At 46.6% G+C, this 22,450-nt stretch overlaps 1 protein-coding gene across 1 annotated transcript in view; it reads left to right on the forward strand.

Annotated features, from left to right (window-relative positions):
• The window catches only part of PRKCE (protein kinase C epsilon), a 543,507-nt gene extending 522,453 nt beyond the window's left edge, over positions 1 to 21,054 (forward strand). Inside the window, exon 16 of the mRNA XM_040224743.1 lies at positions 17,763 to 21,054. Coding sequence (XP_040080677.1) covers positions 17,763 to 17,909 — 147 coding nt within the window. The 3' untranslated portion in view covers positions 17,910 to 21,054. The remainder of the gene's footprint in view (positions 1 to 17,762) is intronic.
• Positions 21,055 to 22,450: the final 1,396 nt, after the last annotated feature.

Genomic DNA, 22,450 nt, shown 5'->3' on the forward strand with positions numbered 1-22,450 from the left:
TATCCCAAGATTCCAAGAATCGAGAGTTCAGGATTGCAGGAGGTGGTGTGATATTAATATTTGAAGGCTGAGACGTGGAATCAGATACAACCAGGTTCCAACTGGGGCTGTCACATCTTGAGAAAATCATCTCATTTCTCTGAACTTCTGCTTATCCATGAAACAGGGATGATAAAATCTGCCATACTTGATTGCTGTCAGGAGGGAAAAACCTGGTGATGTGAAGTGATTAGGACAATCCTTGATATGCAGGGGTGCTGAGGCTGGTGCTGATGCTGATGGTGGTGGGGACAGTGGGGGTCTAAGCTGAGGGAGGCGGTTCTGGACCAGATTTCTGATCTAAACTGGTGGAGGAGTCAGGCATTCAGATGAAGGGTAACACCTTGTGTGCAGGGGAGCAGCCACCCATCGCAAGCAGAAAGCCACCTAAAGACTAGCAGAGAGCGCAGCTTAGACTCTGCCGCAGAGCCTCCTGGGGCTTAATGCTAGCATAGCCACTGGTCTGAGCCGGGGGACTTCTCGGAAGGAGGAGCTGCAAGACAGTGATCCACCCTGGACACCAGTATTCAAGCCCTTTGTCCCTTGGAGTATCCCAAGGTTCCCTACCTTTTAGTCAGTGAATTTGCCCATGACCTTTACTGTTCCTGCCATCATCCAACCTTTACTGTCCCTTTGCTGAGCATGGCTGTGTGACATTCAGTGTCCCAGCCCTGAAATGGTAGCAGTCACAGCTTCCCAAGTATTTCTAAGCTAAACAGCCTCAGGGGGTTTCTTTGACTCTGCACAGTAAATTTCTCTCAGAGAATTCTGACTGCAGGAGCATCCCTGTGTCCAGCGACTGGAGGGCCCATGTGTGTGTCACTCTGGTCCTCCCAGTCCCCCACCCCAGGGGAGGGCATTTCCATAAGCTCTAAAGTTTTTATTTATGACTTGATAGCTGTTATATTGGGATTCATCTTCGTAGTTTCACCAAACTAGTGCATATTGAATTTAATCTCCTTTCCACCCCACGGCACTTAAGATAACACACACGCATCCCATCTGGGAGCATGGGACCTAATAGGCTATTCCTGACTGAACTGAGGAAGAGCAGAAGCATCAGGGAAGGTTCTTGAGAGTTGCTGGATCGTGGCAGAGAACACCAGGAAGGGTTAGGAAGAGAGCTACCTGGGAAAAGGCATGACAGGGAAAAGAGAAGGGCAGGATTCAGAGTGGCTCTTTCTAGTCGGTGTTTAGTGAGCGTGTGCTTTGTGTCCTATGGGATGCCCCAGGTGCAGGGAATGTAAACATAGAAGGAAAGAACCCCCTAGGAACAGGGAATAATTTCATGTCACCATGTGACGGGAGGAGCTGAGATGGCAGGAGGAGATACTGAACACGGAATCCCCGAGGACTACGAAAATGAAAACAGTGACAGTGAAATCGCTCAGTCATGTCCGACTCTTTGCGACCCCGTGGACTGTAGCCTACCACGCTCCTCCGTCCATGGGATTTTCCAGGCAAGAGTACTGGAGTGGGGTGCCATTTCCTTCTCCAGAGGATCTTCCCAACCCAGGGATCGAACCCTGGTCTCCTGCATTGTAGGCAGACGCTTTACCATTTGAGCCACCACAACAGGATAAAATCCAGGATTTAACTTTGGGAGCAGAGTCTTGAGGTTTAGAAGACAGCCTCCTCCCCGATCAGGCCTGTGTGGGTCACGGGAGCCACTTCCCACCCACCATCCTGTAGATGGTCCCATCCGGGGTGGCACGTAGGTGGATGAGCAGTGCCCACCTGCCCACCTCTGCAGACAAGGCTTCAGGTTGTCCTGCAGCCAGGCGTGGAGGCACAGTGGTCAGAGGCTAGGTAACATGCGTCTAAGTAACAGCAGAACATTAAGCTTTTCTCATGGATGGGCTCTGTTTTCCAGCCCTCAAGCTGGCATTTGCTAAAACATTGTCCTAGAGTTCTGGGGCCTAGCAAACACACATTGGGTTTGTAAAGGATTGTTAAGTTTGCACATCAACCTCAGTCTCTTTAAAGTGAGAAAGTGAGAAGGCCTGGATCACTGGCCTGCATCTTTCCAAGCCTATGTGTTATTTGGGCTCCTCCTTTCTGGGACCTACTCCACCCCTAAAGAAGTTTTCTTGGAGCACAGAGCTTGGGTGTCAGTGGAGTATTTCAGGTGTGTGAGCCCAGCTAGGTATGGAGGAGGGGCCAAAATAATGGGGACAGTGAGATATGATCATTGCCTGAAGCAGGGAGATGGACAGATAAGCCTGGAGTGGGAATTGTCAGCTGAGGTGACCTGGAAAATAAACCAGACCTTGACTGGGCACTTCAGTCACTCCTTCCTCCTCCCCATAAGTAGCTGGCGCCTCACTATTGCTGGAAACAACAGGATTGGTGGTCCTCCTAGGGAGACATTACGGATTCAGGCTACAGGTACCCAGGTGCCTGGGATGTGGGTGTTCCACCAGATGACTCAGAATACCATCACCCCCAAAGCAGGGTATTCCAGAACTTAGCCCCTGCTGTGTATCATAGGCAGTGAGCTAAAGAGAAGTCACTGGACAGGGCTGGGTCCAGGTCCCCACTGTGAGAGTTTGTGAGACCCTGCACAAAACAGAGTCTCTCTGCTCCTTTCCTTAAAGTGAGGGACTTGCATGGTCCCTAAGATTTCTCCCAGCCCCAGCTATTCCATGTAAACATGCTCTATGCGGGCAGGGATGTGTCTGGTTTTTAAACTTTATTATAACCGTATTTACAGAGCCTAAAAGTTACCTGTTTAAAGTGTCCATTTTGGTGTGTTTTAACAAATGGATGCACCCATGTAACCACTTGTACATGAATGTATGAACATCTCTATGTCCGAGCAGTTCCCAAATGCCTTTGCCACCAGCAGCCCTTGATCTGCTTTCTGTCCCTGGAGAGGAGACTTCCCTTTTTCCTCGAGTCTCACGTACATGGAGTCATGTTGTATGTACTCTCTTATGTCTGGCATCTTTCACCCAGCATCAAGTGTGTGAGATTCATATGTTTAACTCTTCATTATGGAAAATTCCAAGCATGCACAAAAGTAGCAAGAAAAGTAGAATCCCCGTGTGCCCTTACAGCAATGATTAGCAAGCCCTGGTTCAGGTGTTAGGGGAGGGATGTGCTTCCCTTTCTTTCACAGCTGTGTTCTTAGCAAAAACTCCTGGCACAGAGTAGGGATTCAGTATGCCTGTGTGGGATGAATGAACGAAGCTCTACGAGTGTTTTTTCTGGAGAATGTTTCTCTCCCAGTTCTATCTCTAAGTTCTCATCTCACTTTTTACTGCCTAAGATCTGTTCCAGTGTGCACCTAGGAATTTGGGGTGATAAGATCCTGCATTAGGAAACCTGAAATTTTTGAATGGTAAGAGAAGGTGGGTGACCTCATCTTGACTTGAGAGGCATCTATTAGAGTGTTTACAGTTGCTGTTTTAAAGCCAGTAGGCAGAGCCATAATACCATCTCTTCCCCCTGGGCCAAGAGAACTTGATCACCATCCAGGGCATCTTCATAAATATGGGGAGAAAAGACGGGTCAGTGGAGGACCAGGGTTTTTGCCAGGACCTATTGGAAAGTTTCTTCTTTGTGTACCAAAAAGCATCCCTAGAGTAGCTAAACTCAACAGCTGTCAACGATGACACTGCTTTGAAAAGTTAATGATGAATGAAACAGGGCCCCACGGTTAGAGGCAGAGCGGGGCTGGCTTTGCCACTGTGTCTGCCCACTTGCAGTGGGAGTGGCCACGGGTCCTGCTGCTGCACGCCCTGCCGCATGGGGCCAGCTCACTGCAGAGCCTGGCCTGGGGGCTCAGGCTTAGGGCAGGCCATGGCAGGTAGCATGCTGTCTCCTCCTAAGACTTTTAATTCCTGGGTATCGACCTTGTATTTCCTACACGTTTTCAGTTCCAGACACCCTGCTGGGTGCCCCTTTACCTGACTTCTGGATCTTCCCCTCAGTGGGTTGTAAAATCAATTTAGAAGGTTAAGGAAGAAAACATTTTTAATGAAGACTAGGATCAGGTTGACTAGGGTAGGGTACAGTAGAAAAGAACTAAGTAGAGAGACTAGAACCCAGACTGAGTCACGCAGAGTGAAGGTAAAGAGTAGCAAGCTGCATCTTTACTTGGGGGTGGTGGAGTGAGGTGATGCTCACTAGGTTACACAGAAAATGTACTTCTACTCTTGGTCATAATGAAGAAGTTCAAAGGACTGTGCTCCTCTTCACCCTTCATGCCGAAGAAATGACCCCAAAAGGTCTAGTGGGGATGGCAGCCTGATGCACTATGAGAGACTCAGAGCGGAAGGCAATTTTCGCTTGTTGATTGGTTGGTTGGTTTTAAATGCAGCAACAACACTATTGGTGAGAGACAGTGACTGACCCCCGGGCTGGGCTCAGAGCCTCAGCCTCTTGTACAGGTGACCACAGTGATACCTCTCAGTGGGAGGCAGGATGACACACTCCAGGGACACAGCCCGGAGTCAGAACAGGCTGAACCTAATCCTGGCTCCCCCACCGGGCACACGCTGGGCAAGCTGTGTGCTGGTCTCCAGTGGCCACTGTGGCAGCACTGCCTCCCCGTAGGGTAGGTGTGAGGTTAAACAAATCAGACAGGTAAGCTTTGCAATACAGCCTAGAGAAGGCTCCGTTGCTGTGCTTTATTATGTTGTCCACGTGGAGGGACTGGGCCATGCCAAGCCCTTTGCTGGTGCTGGCGATGCATGACAGACACCCAAGCCAAATGTCCAGCCTGTGGAGGAGACAGTTAACAAATAAGTCATTCTTAGCCCTGGTTACAAGGAGGGCTGGGAAAGGGGCACAGGGAGGTGTCAGGTATGTGAGGGGGACCAGCCTGGGTTGGGCACAGTTCCCTAGGAAGGGACATTTCTTTCCCACATTAGCAGCTCATAGACCCTTCTTGTTAGCAGCAGAATGGAAGCCTCCTGGGCTCAGGGATGGTTTCAAGCCCCTTTGCAGTATTTGAGAGGGAAACAGACACTCCTTTCCTCTCATGTCCGGCCTTGGAGAGGGGCAGGCTCCCCAGTGTGAGAAAAGCTCTCCCTCTGGGCCATCACCTGGGCACTCAGCAGGGTCCACTGGTTGTGAGCCAGGTACCACTAGTGATGGATGGTATAGGTGTCCCACCCTGCCCCAAGACCCTGCCTGCCTCGCCAGGGAGCCAAGATTCTTGGGGAACTTGGAGACACCTCTAGGCTACTTAAAACTACAATCTGAATCTCGTCAAGGGCCAGTGAGCTCTGTACAGATGATGCAGACATGAGCAGCATATAACCACATGGGCCAAAATGAATTCTGGCTGAAATGTGTGCTCTGTATTTTCACTACCAAGTTTTAAAGGCAAATAGTCACAGCCAACAGTGTGCCCACGTGTGGACCTGGGAAAACCTGTGAGGTTAGAAGGCTGTGAATGTTTCAGGAGGCAGGTGTCAACACCACCCCCAGAATTGCCCAGGAATGTCTCCTTCCCTAAAAGAAATAGAGAAATACTGTGACTGTGGTTCCACCTGGTCTTGGAACAGCCTTGGCTACATAGTCTGTGTCAGGACTTTTCCCAGCTGTTTTCATAGGGAGCCTTCGCATGGAGCTCCAAGAGGCCAAAGGCGACACTCTATGTTGGAACCTCCATGGTACAAGGGCCTAGACCAAGTGGAGACATTTCCAGCCCTGAAACTGCTTCTCAGAGTTTTCTTCTCTCTGTGGTTCCTCAGAGAGTTATTCCACAGAGAATTTCAGGCCTTGTATGAGGGGAAGCTTTTCAATCTGTGGTTCTCAACTTAGCAGTGAAGTCAGCATCCCTTCCAGAACCTGCTACAATGAACTCCTCCAGGAAAACCCAAATATGCCCATCTACACAACATGCATTACTGTATTTTAGGAGGTTCAAGGAAGCCCTGAAGTCCCTTCTCTAGCACAGCAGTCGGCAAACTCTGGCCCACTGGCCAAATCCAACCACTGACTCTTTCTGTACAGCCCTCAGGCTGTGAATGGGTTTTACATTTTTCTTCAGTGGTTGAGGAAGAATGCTGAATGACGCTTGACCATTACAAGAAGTTCAAATGTCTGTGTCCATAAACAAAGTGTTCCTGGGACGCAGCCACGCCCAGTCACTGGCACCTTGTCTAGGGCCCCTTCTGAGACACACAGCAGGGGTGGGCGGGTGTGACAGAGCCCCATGGCCCACAAAGCCTAAAATAGTCACTGACTGGCCCCTTGCAGAAAACATGCCGCTTACACCCCAGGAGTGGGCCATGGAATTTACAGGTAGAAGCAGCTTTGAAAGTCACCTCAACAAACTCCCCACTTGATCAAGGACCACATTCCCTGCTTCTGTGGGAGCAAGGGGTACAGGGAGTTGTGTCTTGGGGTCCCCTTTCAAGCTTCTGTAGGTTTCTAAACTGGACCCTGACTTCCAAATAACCTTCAAGTAGTTGTCCCAAAAAAAGCAGCGTAGCAAGTGTTCCAAGTTTGGTAACAACTTCTTTATAACAGGGATAACTGCCCTTCCCTGTAAAGGAGATCACAGAGAACTGAGTCTGTTGTTGTTCAGTTGCCAAGTCATGTCCACGCTTTGTGACCCCGTGGACTGCAGCACGCCAGGCTTCCCTCTCCTTCACTATCTCCCGGAGTTTGCTCAAAGTCATGTCCATTGTGTTAGTGATGCTATCTAACTGTCTCATCCTCTGCCACCTTCTTCTCCTTTTTAACTTCAGTCTTTCCTAGCATCAGGGTCTTTTCCAATGAGTCAACTCTTCACATATGATGGCCAAAGTATTTGAACTTCAGCATTAGTCTATAGACTGAGTCTATACACCCCTATAAACCCCCAGTTTATAGACAAATTGTGGTTGGCTAAACTCCTTTGATCACTGAGGTATTAGCTAGGTGTGAGGGAGGAGGTTAGTGGTAGCTGATAGGAGTTTCCCATGCAACTCTTCAAATAGAATTTGTAAAAACTGTGGATTTTTTTTTATAGTCTGGCAAACAGTAATGAGAGGGGGAAATGGTTGAATTCCATCGTGCAGTGGATTTGATAGAATTCAACTGTAGTTGGTTGTTCAGAGTGTCTGATGGTCTGAGAGACTTTGTCCATTAAAAAAAAAAAATCAATACATTTATATATTTAAAATCGATACTCAACAAGGACCTACTGTGTAACACAGGGAACTCTGCTCAATGTTAGGTGGCAGCCTGGATGGGAGAGGAGTTTGGGGGAGGTTGGATACGTGTATAAGTATGGCTGAGTTGCTCTGCTGCTCACCTGAAACTATCACAACATTGTTACTCAACTATACTCCAATATAAAATAAAAAATTTAAATAAATAAAAAAGTAAAAAATGCATTTAAATATGCATTTAAATTTAAATTCACTTGGGAGTGAAGCCACTTCCCCTCAGACAAAGTTTAGATGAGGCTGTGGACCAGATTATGGCGGGGGGGGGGACATTTGCCCTGGCACTTGGGTGGCTCCTCATTTCTTTGTGCCAGCGACAGAGGTCAGGGTGCTGCCATGACTGTCTCCAGTGGACCAGAGAGTGGCCGGGGGCCAAGTGGCTTCCCTCTTTTAAATGCCATGAAGCCAATCGTTTGTGCTTAAAAAGCAAATGGGTCTTTATCTTCTTTTCCCCTAAAACGTGAAAACAACTTTACTAAATAGAGGTCACAAACTGGAGGACTGTTCGACCCATTCAGCCAGGCTACTCTATTTTTTAATTGACTTAGTTGGCAAAAATTAAGAAATCTAGCATTAAAATGTGTCTGGGGCATTTGTTGGGAATTCAGAAGACCTGGAAAGGGAGGGTCTGTGTCCTTGAAGGCAGCGTCAGCGGGTGAGGCACGCACTGCACATCTTCCCCTGACTCTACAGCTCCCCGTGGACACGCACACCCCTGCTCATTACAGAGAAAAGGATAAATGATGTCACAGCCAGCAGTGCTGGAAGTAAAAGTCATCTTCTTTCTCCTTTTTGTTTTTCTTATCTTACCTTATTCCAGAAAGTTTAAGGATAGCCCACCAGGATGTATAAAAGCACATACTGTAAATGCAAATACAGTGAAAACGAGGAAAAACCAAGGGTCGGAAGGCAATAAAAGATTCAGGAAGGTCCTTTTGGGTGGGCCACACTTCCGGCTCTTAGCTTTTGAGAGTAGACTGGTGAGTTCTAGTGTTTGGATTATGTAGGAAATGAACGCACACTGGTTGCTCTGGTGAAACGATGATTATTCTATGACCTGAGATCAAGGATCGTCCAAAAGATGATGCTGTTTGTTCTCATCATACTGTTGGGTCAGTACTGACAAAAAAGCATTACTAACAATTTATATTTACTCTCTGCTGAGTACTGTTCTCATCACTTAAATGCATTATTTCACTTATCCTTATAACAAGTATATGAGGACTACTAATATCCCCATTTTACAGATGAGGAAACGGAGGCACAAGGGAGGCGGCATGATTTACCCAAGACCATAAAGTTTAACATGCATGCTAAATCACTAGGTTATTCTGCCTCTCAGAGAGCAATATCTAAAGAAACTAGTGTGGCTTGCCAGTAGACTCTTGTGTGCCCAGATTTTATAAAGACCAATCAATATAAACCTAGTGAGGAATGGCATGGAATTGAGAAGGAATGCTAGTATATTGTGTGACCTTGAGGGGAAGCTGAATCCGGAACAGTTAGGCCCCTAAACAGGCTTTCGGACAACAAAGTAGCCTTTTGAAACTAAGAAAAAGAAGGAAGAAAGATCCACTGATCTTTATACAGAGGAGCTTGGCCAGGAGGCACATCAGAATCATTCACAGAGATTAAAAAAAGAAAAATAAAAAAACCCAGATCTGGGCCCCACCCTGGACATTCCAGTTCACGAGATAGGGGTTGAAACCCAGGTGTCCAGACAGATGCATGTTTGTTTCTGATGCACCGGCTGGGTGGAGAAAACAAGGACGGATAACAAGGCTGTTATTTTGCCTCTAATTTTTTTCCCAAAGAGAAATATCTTCATTGTACAAAGATTAGGGCAGAAACCACTGTTAGGTGAACTGAAACCCATGTGAAGTAGATTAATGAATTGTATCTAATGAAGTCAGATGGGAGCTATAGCTCACCCAGGCCAGATCCTAGAGCAGTTACTCTGGATATGTGGGATGGGGGTAGCACTATTAGGGGCTTATGGCATCAAGTGTCATCATACATTTTATAGCATGTATTATAAAAAGTTATTAAAGAATGCAGTCACATCTTGAAATAATTCAATAAATATTAATAAAGCAAAAATAAAGTAAAGTTCCCTGGTAGTTCTGTTATGCAGCTGAGGTTAAAAGCCATCTCAGAGGCCCAGGTGAGTTAGCTCTCAGGTTGGCAAAGAATTAACCATGCCCACTCTTTGGTGGTTGGGATTTGATGGAATAGAGCAGTGGTACCAAATGATGGGAGATGGGCAAACAGGCTCCCAGTATTAAAAAAAGAGAGAAAATGACGTTTGGGATACTCTGAGATGGATGTGATTAAAGCAGATTTCTAGAAGGTTTTATGAGAAGATGGTTTGTGGACACAGGGGAAAATGATAATTGCTGGGAGCCAGTTAACTTCCTTTCTAGACTAATAGATCAGAGAAATGCTGCAGGCATTGTTTATCTCTATTCCAGCAAGACAGTTGAAAGTCTCTGATATCATCTTCCTGAACCAGATGGAAAAAGTGACCGTGGCTGGTTGATTAACAATGAATTTAACAACCATACCCGCAAAGTGTGTTGGTGAGACTGGTTCTGTCAGCTTTATGAGAGGGCTGTTTGTAGAGGGCAGGTCAGAGGGTTCTGAGCCTGAACTTGCCTTATGCAATATTTGTATATCCATCTTGATAGAGAGAGGGGAGGCATGGCAGTCAAATTTTAGGATGACAAAAAGCTGAAGGAGGGGACTTCCTGGCAGTCCAGTGGTTAAGACTTCACCTTCTAGGTGAAGCAGGTAGGGGTTCGACCCCTGGTGGAGGAGCTAAGATCCCACAGGCCTTGCAGCCAAAAAAACAAAACATGGAACAGAACAATATTGCAACAAATTCAGTAAAGACTTTAAAAATGGTCCCGATCAAAACAACTTAAAACAAAGCTGAAAGATATGGCAGATGAGCTAGATGACACAATTAAAATGACATTCATATAAGTACTTTCTAAAGTAAACTCTAGTTTACATGAGGTTTACTATTATGCTGTCATGCAATCAGCAAGCTCGGTAGATTTATTATCCCCACTTTCTTGGTAAAGAAACTGAGATCCAGAAAGGTAAATCACAGAATCGTTATTATGGTAATCTTGACAGGCTAGAAATAAGTCCCACCATAAGAGGAAATCAAGGTTAAATGTCAAGGGTGACATTCAGATGCGAAAAATCCATTTCAGAAGATTGGGGTTTGTGTTAGGTTCCAGGGGCTACCGTGAAGTACCACACACTGGTGGCTTACAGCAACAGAAATGTGATCGTTCTGGGTGAGAAGTCTTTGATCTAGGCGCCTGCAGATCAGGTTTCCCCCTGAAACCTACAGGGGAAGGAAGACTTCCTTGCCTCTGTCAGCTTCTGGTGGTGCCAGATGTCCCTTGGCTTATGGCCGCATCCCTCCACTCTTCACATACGTTCTCCCTGTGTCTCTTGAACAGGTCGTCCCGCTGTACATGTCTGAGCTCTGTGTCCAAATTTCCCCTTCTTATAAGGACACCAGTCATGCTGAATTAGGCCCCACCTGATGACCTCATCTCAATTGGATTACATTTTCAAAGACTTTATTTCCAAATAAGGCTGAGGTGCTGGTGCTTAGAATTTCAACAGAGCTTTTGAGGGAGACACAGGTCAACTCATTCAAGGTTAAACTGGATTGGTAAAGCTGTAAGAGCATCACTGTGTTATCACAGTTACTCCATAAATGATAAAACACTGACACTATCTTAGACAATGGTTTGAGGGTTTCCACCAAGTAGAAACTAGCTGCCCTTAGCATTGCTCAGGACAGAGTCAAGGATCAAGCCATCAGTTCTGGCCACCACATTCTAAGAAGGAAATGGATTGAAGAATGGTAGAACACCTCCCTGGCAAGATAGGTGCTGTGAAAGGTTCCACTGGCAGCCCTCTGTGTGTCTTACTCTGTTTTCTATAAGGAAAATCGGGAAAGGGATAGAAGAATATGTTGAGAAATTTCTAGGCAAATGATAGTTAACTTGAATTTGTGTTCCAACTCTATTTTTGTCAGGCAAGACTCTATGCAATTTTACATTCCCATTTCATCTAACTCCACAGGTGAACATGTGTATAAAGATGTAATACTGACTCAACGGACATGGGTTTGAGTGGACTCTGGGAGATGGTAATGGACAGGGAAGCCTGGCATGCTGTGGTTCATGGGGTTGCAAAGAGTCGGACACAACTGAGCGACTGAACTGAACTGAATGAATACATATGTATATCCAAAGATCTAGTGAATTGATATTAAGCAAGCATTCTAATTATTTACGTTTCCTTTTTCTTTGAGGATATTTAAAAGAAGAAAATAGAGCTTAGATAAGCATATTGACATTTCAAAGAAAACAGAGCTTAGATAAGCATACTGGGACATTTCAAAGCTAGGAGGCATTTTGAGTTTGACTTTTATGGTGAGTAAAAGGATTTTGAGCAAATGAATATGAAGGGATTGCTGTGTGCCCTGCTTTGCAACAGGTACCTTGAGGGATATGAGAGGAAAATGTGACACACATAAAAATATTAGGGGGGGGTGGGAAATGCGTGTTCCAGGAAGTGTTGCGGGAACTGGGAAAGGAGGGTGAGCTGGAGGGAGGCTGGAGGCCGGGAGACTAAAAAACGAGCTGGAACCTGAAAGCTGGATTCTTGGACACTGCATCGAGACAGCGTGTCTCCCCAGAAATAGTTTGTCTCCCAGGTTCTTGTCACACAGGACCCTGGCTTGTGGTCACTCTGTTGCCTATGTGCCCTTGCTGTCATGCCAGGCAGAGATGAAGAAGTGGTCTGGGACCAGCATGGTGACTATAGCCCCATGCCCTGGCCTGTAAGACCAAGGAGTTTTCTCGGCACTTTAGAACCAAGTCATCTGTTATCTCCTCATAATCAGATGAAGACAGAAGCAGAGATCATTGGCTACTCTGAAAGCTTGTGTTTATGATTTCAGTTCAGTGAGGGCTCTGAAAGAACTGCGCCAGCCAGACAGGAAGCAAGCATGCAGGCAGGCTGCCCCTGTCCTCACTGGAGTCCAGACATGGCCACAGCTGGCTGAGCCTCCAGCCCTCCACGGCCTCAGGGTGATGTAACAGACAGGTCCACCAGCTTCGCCTCTCAGATGCAGTTTCTCAGAAGACTCTAGAGTGACCTATAATTCTGTCTCCATAAGCACTGCCTCACTCCCCCACTGCAGATGCCAGAAGTGTGCCCTCCCCTAGGTCAGCCCCAGACATCTCAGATCTAAGACCTGACTTCTGAAGGAAGCCAAAGGGAAGAGGAGTGTTGTTTTCCCCTGACACCAATAGCGGGGGTTAGGGACATACCCACAAAATCCCCAAACTTCTCTTAGCCTATCTGTCTCAATGGGATTTGCCCAAACCCTGGTTTGTTCCATTTCTGTCTCATACCAGCAACTGAAGAACTTTAGTGGCCCAGGCTGACTGCAGATGGCAGAAGACACCCTATTAACCAGGCCTACACCGGCTGCTTTCTCAGGGCCCTGTGAAGCTGCCATGGGCTGGGGTACCCTGCTCTGGGTTCTTTGTGAGTCAGTCCTCAGCCTTCTCTAAACAAAAATACCCATTGGCTCAAGAGTGCCTCAGGTCCAGATCACTTCAGTGGCTTTAGATAAAGTGGTAGCAAGAGACACACACTCAATCTTTTTTCTTGGTTATTTATTGAGCACTCACTATGTGCCAGGCAGTGCACCAGCCTGGGGATGGAACATTGAGTTCAACCTGGTCCCTGCCCCCAGGAGCTCACAGATTAATCACAAAAGGAGGTGGACACCCTGGGTGGCAAGTGCTGTGATAAAAGTTAGAGGAGATGACAGGACCCCAAGAAGAGACCTGGAGAGACAGAGAAGTTTTCCTGAAGGCAGGATATCTAAGCCAAGATGGAAAAGGTGAGCAGAAGTCAGCTAGGTAACGAGGACACGGGGCAGAAGTCAAAGAGGGGAGAGAGTGCTCCAGGCAGAGGATTGGCTGATCAAAGGCTCAGCTGCAGGAAGAAGCCAGTGTGTCCAAAGAACTTCATGGTTCCACAGGGCCTAGGAGATAAAGCTGGATAAGTGGGCAGGGACCAGATCCCAAAGGGCCTTAGAAGTGATTAAGAAACTGGTGCTTTTTCTGAGAGCAGTAGGGCACCGTTGGAAGAATCTCAGTGGCTAGAGGAAGACCAGGATGTCCAGGCAGGCCCTGGCTCAGCACTAGTTCAGAATTTGAAAGCACACAGAGAAGTGTGAGCTCAGGCCCTGCACGCCAAAGCTCATGGCGCCCATCGGCAGTGCTGGAGATCCAGCCAAGCTGAGCGTGAGGCATGCCCAAGGCACATGGTGCTAAGATTAAGAGGGTGGGAGCTCACATTTATTGGGTGCCCACTATGTGGATTTGCACTGAGGCGCTGCACATCTTGCATCTAACTCAGTCCTCAAGGCTATCGTAGGGCTCCTGGGACCACCCCCAGTTTACAGATGAAAAGACCAAGGCTCAAAGAGGTTTCCCTCACAATATCATCAAACCAGGAAGGGGACGGTACCAAGACAGGAGGTCAGCCGGTGCTCTTTCTCCTCCTCTATGCGGTGTCCCCTCCATGTGGGTCAGAGGGTGTGGGAAGGGCTTCATGGAGGAGACAAGGTGTGAGGAGTTAGAAGACTGTTCCCTGCGTCCCAGTGTCACCTCTCAGGCTGTGTGATGGGGGCTGAGTCAGGTGTGTGGGCATGAAGGGAGGCAAATGGGATGACTGAAGATCCAGGTAAACAGGGACTTTGTCCGTCAGAACCTTGGACGTGAGTCCTGTACCTGCTGTTTAAGGGAAACAGCAGCTTTCCAATGAGTGAAACCAGTGAGTAAAGGATATAGTCCCCAGTCCTCTAAATGTGAGGATGTGAGGCTGCCTACATGCTATTAACATGGGATGGGTTTCCTCAGGGATACTTGCTCTGGAAAACCTCCCAAGCTTCTAAGGTTAATTAATAGTCAGGAACTGCTAGTTATATGAATGGAAATGAATAACTGACAAGGATCTAAGATGTCTCCAAGAGAAACAAGGCCTGGACCAGGTAGCATAAGGGGTGCATGAGCCAAGTAGGTTCTTCATAGAGTTCTTGAAGAATGGCACCCTCGCTCGCATGCCACCAATGATTCTGGGACCCCTGGAAAGCCTAGAGCTGAGCTTGATTGCTCCCCAAGCCAGCTCACCATGCACGTGGAAAAAGAGGTCCCTAGCAGTGCTGACTGAGCCTGGTTCCCTGGTAGGCAGTCAGCAAGTTGGGACATTCAGACATCCTATGAAACCTACCTCCATCACTATGCTCAGTTGACCTCAGGAAATGAAACCAGTTTCCATGACTAGTGGACTCCAATGATTAAACGGTGAAGCACAAAAAGTTAAACAGGGGAGTCAATGCCAAAGCCTTTACAAATTTCCCGAGGTTCCCTATACACCAGCCCCCATCCCCCATTAATGACCAGTGCAGAAGAGGCTGGAAGGAGGGGGTCCTGCCCCTGAAAGGTCCTGGATATAGCCCACCATTGGTGGTGCACAAACTGAGTTTCCCTTCTGCCCTATTCTCTGCCAGTCTTCCTCACCAACTCCCTCTCCTCCTGCCCCCACTGGGATGATACTTGGTGCTTCCCATGCTGCCGTCGCCTTCTTCCCCATCCTGCTCCTCCCCCAGCACCATGGGCCACATGCTGTTGCCCCTCTTTAATCAAAGTGAACCCCTCGCTCCTGTGAGAGAGATCTTCGGGAGAGGGGTCTTCACACCCTCTCCCCAGGCAGCTGCCCCCCTGTGCCCCGCATGCATCACTGTGGAGGTGGGTTTTGTGGTTCCCCTCTGAAGTCTCTCTCCATACAGGGCCCGCCTTTTCCTTTTGCTCTGTGCACACTGGAGGTGGAGAACGTGTCATCCTCTTTTGCCTGGAGCCCGCCCTCCTGTAGGAGTGGCTGAGCCACTCAGTTTTCTCACCTCAGGGGCGGCACACACCCCCTTCTGCTGCAAGTACAGTTTCTGTCCCTGCGGCTTTCCTCTGTCCCCTTTCTGTCCGCACCCCCCCCCCCCCCCCCCCCACACACAAGGTCTCTGAGCCCTACTGAGCTCTGGTGGCTTGAGGCTGGAGAGAAGGTGCCAAGCAGGACGGATGGGGGCTGCAGTATGGGAAAGGTTAGCTCATCTCTTCTGCGTGGTGTCTGTCTGATTCGGACCTCAATCTGGGACAGTTTGAAAACAGACTCCCCTGTCAAGTTCACTTCACCGTGTACCACTCTCTCCCTGATCCACAGCCCTCTCCCACCATGCTGGCTTACTAGCAAGCCTTTCTGGCTTTACTTCAGCCTAGTAGCTTGACCTAAAGGTCTCCTGGTTGCATTTGAGCCTGGCCATGTCTTCCCACGTCTCCAGTGTCCAGCTCTCCAAATATTCTGCACCATGAGACGCATCATGCTGAGAGCTGAACTTGAGTCTGGCCTCACTCTGAACGCAGTTGGATGACTCTGGGCAAGTGATCAAACCTCTGTGAGCCAGTTTCCACATCTGTAAAATCAGGATAATAACACCTGCCTGTTCCAAGGATCAATAAGCAAACAAACATGAAGATGCTCTGTAAAGTGGCACTTTCCAAACCACGTTCTGCAGAACTTTGCTCCCAAGACAGATATTGAGAAAATATTTAGGAAAGAAAAAAAAAAAAAAAAGGACTTCCTTGGCAGTCCACGGTTAAGACTTCACCTTCCAATACAGGGGGTGTGAGTTCGACCCCTGGTCTGGGAGCCAGGATCCCACATGCCTTATGGCCAAAAAACCAAAACATAAAACAGAAATGATACGGTAACAAATTCAATAAAGACTTTAAAAATGGTCCACAGCAAAAAAGAATCTAAGAGAATCTTTAAATAAAATGGTCCATATATATATATATTTTTTTTTTTAAAGGAAAAAAAAAAGTTTTATGTCAAGTCTGAGGAAGACTGGCCTTAATCAAATCAGCCAGGTTTTCTTGACTGCAGGGTGTCCCACATCCTTTCATTTGCTGACATGCATGATGACTCTCCCAGAGCAGAGTGCAAAATATAGCTTTGTCTCAAGACTACTTTTTCACACAGACTATCACTAACCTTTTAGGTAACTGATTTCCATAGAACATAGTATATGTTAATATTTATTCTACAAATAATAATGGTCACCACAAGAGTTATTCCATCATCCAGAGCACTAATCCCGAATAATGCCAATTAATCAATGTCTGAAAAAATATTGCCGGAACGCCTTCAGTCATCTCAGTATTGTGCTGTGGATGGCAGGGGAGAAGGAACTTGGTACTGAAGGTCTCTCAGTTGGACTCCACCCTTATTTCCCGCCATCCCCACGCTGCACTCTGTCACAAACAGCTTGACCAACCCATTGTCCTGTATACACAGCTTTCGTGTTCCCAATCTCCTGCCTTTTCCCATCTTGCTCTCTGCCAAGGTGCCTTCTTCCCATCTCTACAACATGATGGTAATTCATTCTTCAGGTCTCAGCCAGGTCCCACTATTCTATGAAAGTTTTCCTCACCATTGCAGTGTGTGCTAGAAAGGAATACTGACCTCAGTCCAGCAGGGAGCCCCCAAAGGCAGAGAGAATTATTCTTACTTCCTGATTTTCTCCAAAACCCAGAGTTTGTTTGATCACTGCCCTCCCCCCACCCTGCCACGCCCCGCCACATACCATAAGCACAATTTTGGCAACTTGAAGTTCCAACCAGGTATGGGTCCTTCTGACCTAGAGCGTCAGTGGCGGGCTCGCTGATGTTTTCATTCATTCAGTAGATGCTTAGTTTAGTGGACTGCTGGGAACCCAGGGTTGAGTCAGACAAGGATTCTACCTTTAAGGAGCTCGGGGACAGGACAGAAGCATTAACAATTCACTGCAAGTCAGGGTCTTGAGTGTAATAATAGAAATAATTTGGGAGCACAAAATAGGATTCAGGATGATAGCAGGTGAGGATCAAGGCAGGCTTCCCAGAAGATGGTCCCAACCCCCACTCCATGCAGCCCCCTACGTATAGAGATGTCATCTAGAGAAGACATGGTAAGGTGATGGGGGTGGTGATGGTTACCTTTATGGAAGAAAGACCACTGGAGAGCTCACAGGAGGGCAATTCACGTTCATTCCCTGGATCACAGGAAGGGAGGGCTCAGTGGAGCCAGAGGGCTGGGGCAGATGCTGAAAGGGAAAATGTCCAAACATGCACACACTCTCAGTCTATGGGAATCCCACTTCCTTGCTTTTCCATCATACCTCTCACCCCTTCTTCCTTCTCACTTGACCTCATTCTTCCTTTCCAAGTCCTCCGTCACCTCGCGGTCCTGGGGCCATTCATTGTTACCTCATTGAAACAGCTCAATGTCTGCTCTCAGTAGCTAGAGGTCTGCTTTGGCAAGAGGCTGGTCAGCGCAATGCCCACTCCCTGTGGGGGGGCCTTGGGGAGGAAGGTCAGCCTAGAATCAGTGCTTTCTCTTATCTCCCCACAGAAAACCAAAAGAGACGTCAATAATTTTGACCAAGACTTTACCCGGGAAGAGCCAGTACTCACACTCGTGGACGAAGCGATTGTGAAGCAGATCAACCAGGAGGAATTCAAAGGCTTCTCCTACTTTGGTGAAGACCTGATGCCCTGAGCAGCCACTCCCGGTGAAGTTTGGTGATGCTGCAAGCAGGGGCGCCGGGAAGACTCCTATTTTCCCATCAGATGGTCTTGAACTACTTCTCCCCAGAGCCCAGTCCCTTGTCCACCCTCTATTTATTGCATTCCCTCACCCCGGGGCCAGCTCCTCCCCACTGCCACCTGATGACCGGAAGGCACTCTTGATTCCCGTCTCACCAGTACTGCAGAATTGTGCAGGCTCAGCAGTTCACTGGACCACTGCTGAGTTTGGTCTGTTGGCAAGCCTGGCTTTGCTCCTCGGGGGCTTCGGTAAGGAAGGAACTTCAGGTCTTTTACTGCAAAGAAAAGAAGGAAGAAAAAAAGCAAGCAAGACTCGGGCTCTGTTTTTGAACATAGAGTCCTGACAGTTCTTGCTTCTCCTCACTCCAGTCCCCCACACACCACCTGCCACCCTCTGCCATTCTATCCAGAAGAGAAGAAGAGACTGGTGCTTCTTCAGCCCAAGGGTGAGCGCCCTCTAGGCGTGCCCAGGAAGGAGTGAGGTCGGAAGACACCCTGATCGGCTCCCTGTGTTGGTTTGCTCTGGAATGGCTCACTGTCATTTGCCTTGGTTTTAGATTTGGGGCATGCCGAAGTTGTATAAGCATGTATCTTGTGGAAGAAATCGCTCTCCATAGAAAAAGAAATTTGATTTGAACTCTATTAACATTTCAAAAATATATTATCAAATTTGCTTTCTAATTGGCCAAAAGAAATAAATTTCAGTGTTAATACAGGTAGATATTAAAGGGCTAATATACAATGAGGAAAATCATCCATGGTGTATGCTCTTAATGCTTTCGTGGCACCTGGGGGCTCTGAATTGAGAGAAAAGGAAACTAGTAGAGCTCTTTGTTGTTCAAGTTCTGCCTGAACGCCATGGCTACCCTGCAGAGTGGTCAAGACCCTGGGTTCTAGCAAAACTCAGCTCCCAGATTCTCTCTCCAGTTTCATCCTGAATCCCCAGCATCAACTCTATTTATTTTCTGCAGCAGTGTGTGATTTTTGCGCACTTCTACCAAATGATAGTACTACTGTGTTGTGGTTTTTAAACATTAAACGTGTAAAGTTAAATATAAAATATCTGCTTTTGGAACAAGCAGCCTGAGGCTAAACATGGGTTATGTAGAGGGTATCAGGAGATTGAAGAGCAACTTATTGGAACACTGACAGGGTGGCAAGATGTTCTGAGTGCTGTTTCTGTGTGACATGCAAGGGCAACTCCTGTGGCCACTACTCAATGGGTGTAATGTTACCTCCTGCAGATACGCTACCAGTGTTATGTTCTCTGATTTCCAAGGATTCTCTGTGGCTTCGTGTGTTATGTTTCCCGGAGGTCGTTGGATTATCTATTTCACTGAACTGACTTAGCAGGGAATGGAATCCATTCCAACGATTGCACGTGGATTTCCCAGCTGCCCCTAAATATATATACTTGTGAGTGGCAAAGTGGCACTAATGAAGCTTTTTGCCTTTTGTACATTTGAGATTTTTTGTATATAGTGTTTGCTGCAAGGCCTGTGGAATTAATTCATTGAATTTAGAGGTATCAACTGCTGCATGTTCAGGCATATTATAAACTTTAGTCTATGAAAGAATAATTATAATAATGTCCAGGTGCAATACTCTGTAAGCGTATTGGTTCAAGTTACCGAGAGATAAGGTGTGTTTCCTTCTTTCTTTTTCTGGGAGGTGGGGGGCGGGAGGAGGGGTGTTCTTCATATTGTTTATTTCATTTTGGTTTATTTTAAAAGATGTAAACATGTATTAAGCTATATTAAATCTCACATATAGTTCTCCTGTGCTCTACTATGTCCTGATAGAGATGGGGAAGAGAAAGGAATGTTCTGGATGGTTGTTTCAAAGTCTGGACAGTGACTAGCTCAAGCCCATACAGAGCTGGTGTCCATATTTGCATCTGGCTGGTCGTGGCCTTGGCTACTAGTGATGACATTCACTTCTCTTTTGTTTTGATTTTTTAAAAAACTCAGGTGTAATTATTATCTGTTCTTGTTATAATTTCAAATATTATGCTATATCAACTTGTGTGTTCAGCATACCAGTGAAGAGATGAAGAACAGTAGATTAATTTAATTTATCTTCGGTAACTTGACATAGTAAGGGGAGACTATCTTCCGGAGTTGAGGACAAGCACAGAAACATCTTCATGGTGGCGTCATCTCATTTTTTAGGAAAACATGACGATACTGCCCATCTTACTCACGAATCCCTACTGCTCTCTGCTTTCTTCTCTGCTTCCTTCACCCTGATGATCGAACGACCAAGCAAGCTCTTAAACTGTCGTGCCGAATGGCCTCGTCCGAAATATTCCCATGTCAGCAGGTGTTGGGCCCTTCCTACAGAACAACTGGCATTTTTGTTGGAAGACAAATAATAATACATTCTACCCAGCAGCTCCAAGCAGTCACTCAAGCAGGTTGCCTGGCTCAGAGATGCCCCCTTTCAGCCCCCAGAGCTGGGCTGACTGGGATGCCTCCTGCTTGAAAGCTGGTCAAGTTCTCACACAGGCAGACTCAAATCCTATTTAGTCTATAGAATTGAGCTTGTATGTTCCTTGAATATTCATTGTTTCATTTCTGTTTTCACAAGAGTTTGGAAGCAGACATACTATTACATTTCTGCTAGTTCTTTCTAATCTTTCCAACTAGCTTGCTCACTCTTTTTTATTTTTTTGAGACAAAAAAAGCAGGGGAGTGTAAAAAAAAATGCCAAAAAAAATATATGAAGGATAGCTGTTCTCCTGTGTTCTCTCATTATGGACTTTGTGAAGTGGAAATATTTTTTTTTTCCTCCAAAGGTGAAAAAAATGCATTCTTACATTAAAAAAAAAGAAAGAAGGCTAAAAAAATTACCTCTTTTTAAATTATGTGCAAAGTAATTCTGGCTAAATATAAAATGTATTCAACTTTAGGGATTTTTTTTTTTGTATTGTGATGCTTTATTTGTACATTTTTTTCCTTTTGGGATGTAATTTTAATCTCTTGCCATTCATTAGTGTTATTTCATTGTAAACATTATTGTGCCAAATGTACTGTATTCAAAAGGATGTGAATGTGTATTGTTTCAGAACCTAATAAATACAATGACGTTAAATCTTATTTCTGGGTCCTATTGAGCATTTTATCTCCTGGGCTCCATTTTATCTCCTTGGTGAGTGACAAGGTGGCACTAATGAAGCTTATTGCCTTTTGGACATTAGAGATTCCAAATTCCCAAACCTAGACAAGGTTTCCACTTTTCTCTTATCCTTGGAAGATGCACAAGGATGCAAATGACCGTATGTGCATCCTCCCCTTGCCCACCCCTGTCTGGCCTCTGCATTTTGGGGACTGCCCACCAGAAGCGTGGAGGGGCCCTGAGTACACTGGATGGGCCCTGGGCTGCCTGGGCGTGAAGCTGCCTTGGAGTGCTGGGAGATGGCCAAGCAATACTGAAAGCACTTCCCTTTCAGCTTTCTAGAGAAGAAAAGACTGGATCTTCTTGCAACCCATTCAGGCCTCTTCAAGACTCAGTTTCTGACCAGCTGCTCAGAACTTTAGGCCTTAGGAATCCAAGAAGTTCCTACGAGGCTGGAAACCTCCCATGACTTAGGTATATTATCCTGAAGGTACTCACCTCTCAGTCCCTTCCCCTTCTCCGACCAGCAACCTCATCTGCCTGCGTGAAGATGTAAGCATGGACCTCCAGACCCACTCCAAGAGGAAGGTTGTTTAGTTCAGTCACTCAGTCGTGTCCGACTCTTTGCAACCCCATGGACTGCAGCATGCCAGGCTTCCCTATCCATTGCTAACTCTCAGAGTTTACTCAAACTCATGTCTATTGAGTCAGTGATGCCACCCAACCATCTCATCCTCTTTCATCCCCTTTTCCTCCTGCCTTCAATCTTTCCCAGAATTGGGGTCTTTTCTGATGAGTCAGTTCTTCCCATCAGGTGGCCAAAGTATTGGAGTTTCAGCTTCAGCATCAGTCCTTCCAATGAATATTCAGGACTGATTTCCTTTGGAATGGGCTGGTTGGATCTCCTTGCAGTCCAAGGGACTCTCAAAAGTCTTCTCCAACACCACAGTTCAAAGGCATCAATTCTTTGGTGCTCAGCTTTCTTTATAGTCCAACTCTCACATCCATATATGACTACTGGAAAAACCATAGCTTTAACTAGATGGACCTTTGTTGGCAAAGTAATGTGTCTGCTTTTTAATATGCTGTCTAGGTTGGTCATAACTTTTCTTCCAAGGAGCAAGCAAAGCAAGGAAAAGGTTGTATTTATCACCATTTTCCTCTCTGATTCAGACAGCTGTTTCTAGGTAAATGACCATCCTAGGAGAAACAAGCTTCCCACCAGCATGTCTGAGTTTAAATAAAATCGAATTAAAAGATGTTGTTCTTAGAAGGTCAGAAGACATCTCCAAACATTTTACTGAATGAAATATGACCAGTCTACACATCCCTTGCCTAGTGGTCCAAAAGAGACAGCTCCAGAGTCCTGGAGATGAG

The sequence above is a fragment of the Oryx dammah genome, unplaced genomic scaffold (assembly GCF_014754425.2).
Source record: "Oryx dammah isolate SB20612 unplaced genomic scaffold, SCBI_Odam_1.1 HiC_scaffold_25, whole genome shotgun sequence".
NCBI classification, from domain to species: Eukaryota; Metazoa; Chordata; class Mammalia; order Artiodactyla; family Bovidae; genus Oryx; species Oryx dammah.